Source organism: Antedon bifida, chromosome 3 (genome assembly GCF_963402885.1).
Source record: "Antedon bifida chromosome 3, ecAntBifi1.1, whole genome shotgun sequence".
Lineage (NCBI taxonomy): Eukaryota > Metazoa > Echinodermata > Crinoidea > Comatulida > Antedonidae > Antedon > Antedon bifida.
In genome coordinates this window covers 10,836,265-10,837,747 of record NC_136228.1, presented here as the reverse complement: position 1 = coordinate 10,837,747, position 1,483 = coordinate 10,836,265, and the positions used below count along the sequence as shown (strand labels likewise).

The window sequence follows — 1,483 nt, the reverse complement described above, 5'->3', positions numbered from 1 at the left end:
TTTATTATATTTGCCAACGTATTTAGGTCATTTGACACATTTTTAGGCCTCATCGGCCAAGCTAATAAAATCGATCTGTGCGCTTGCATTACATCATTTACATAATGACAATTCCATAATTTGTTATGATCGATGACGTCAAATGGCTTTGATAAATCCATGTACGTTGCGAATTAATTTATTAAAATTATGTTAACTATGTTCATTATGGTCGAGTGCTTGTAACTTCTAGTCATTTAAAGTACATATTGCATTTCAACAGGTTGTTATACAATCTGACTGAATTAACAAAATAGTAGTAGAAATAGTTAATAGTTACGGTATAAGTTGACTTATCGATGTTTAAAATAAAATTCGTAGCTTATAACTCCTTTCCGATTGTTTACAATATTTTTCCCGACTTGAGTAGATCGGACTTCCCAGGGAAGAATTCAGCTTCGATCCAGCTCGGTTTTCGTACACATGATTTCGTTTTGACTTCAAGACGGAGGTTTCAAGTTCAAATCTTTGATCGGGTGTCTGTCGGACATTGTATATATAACTTCATTATGTACAATTTTGAATAATAGTATTATTTTATATGTTTTTATTTTATATAGATTTTTAAATCAAGATGGCAATGGAAGTTGTTGCAACGGTGTTTACGGTCTTATTGTGTTTATTCGCTTTCGTCGGAAATATCTCAATCATAGCATTATTCTTCAAAGTTCGTACATTACAGACTGTTTCGAATACGTTAGTGACATGTGTAGCCTTTATTGATTTCGGTATCGCTTCTGCATATCCCATACAATGTTTAGTGGACCTCAAAAAACTATCCGATAATCCAGAATGCATAGCCTTCATGTGTATCATCTCGATATTATCTGTAGCTCATGTATACTTTACATTAGCACTATCAATTGAGAGGTACATCACCATCAGTAGACCATTGAAATGCTTTACCATCTTAACAGAGAGAAGATGCTACATTGCCATTGTCATAATTACTGGATACTCTGTCACGATTGGTGTTCTTCCGGTTATGATGCCGCTATTTGGAAACACAGGCTCTCTTGAAAACGACTGCCGATTAGCAACCGTATTAATCAACGGCTATTATGCATGGGTTTTAGCAAATTGGGTTATGCCCCTTCCAGCAATAATATTCCTGTACATCCGGGTATTCATACTTGTGAAACGACATGCTAAGCAGATACAGGCATCCGAGGCAGCATCTCACTTGGGTGCGCAGAATACTGGGTTCAAACTAAAACGAGAAGCGAAGACTGCTCTTTTGTTGTTATTTGTGGTTGCATATATCTTTGTAGTTAGAATTCCCTTCATTCTCGTCGTTGCTGTTACAGATCCTTCTGAAAGTGTTATGGCGTATATAATATCGCATTTTTTTGCATACAGTACCTCGGCTGTTAGTCCGTTCATCTTTGGTTTTGGTAATAAAGATTATAGGAAACATTTTCTATCAATTTTGAAGATAAAGTAA

The 1,483-nt window shown here is 35.5% G+C and overlaps 1 protein-coding gene across 1 annotated transcript; it reads left to right on the top strand.

Annotated features, from left to right (window-relative positions):
- Positions 1 to 613: 613 nt before the first annotated feature.
- On the top strand, positions 614 to 1,483 carry LOC144838136 (adenosine receptor A1-like). The gene has a single exon (XM_078693497.1). It carries the CDS (start codon positions 614 to 616, stop codon positions 1,481 to 1,483), a length of 870 nt encoding a protein of 289 aa, XP_078549623.1.

Coding starts and splice junctions, on each gene's coding strand:
- LOC144838136 (XM_078693497.1), top strand. CDS start 614: ATGGCAATGGAAGTTGTTGCAACGGTGTTTACGGTCTTATTGTGTTTA.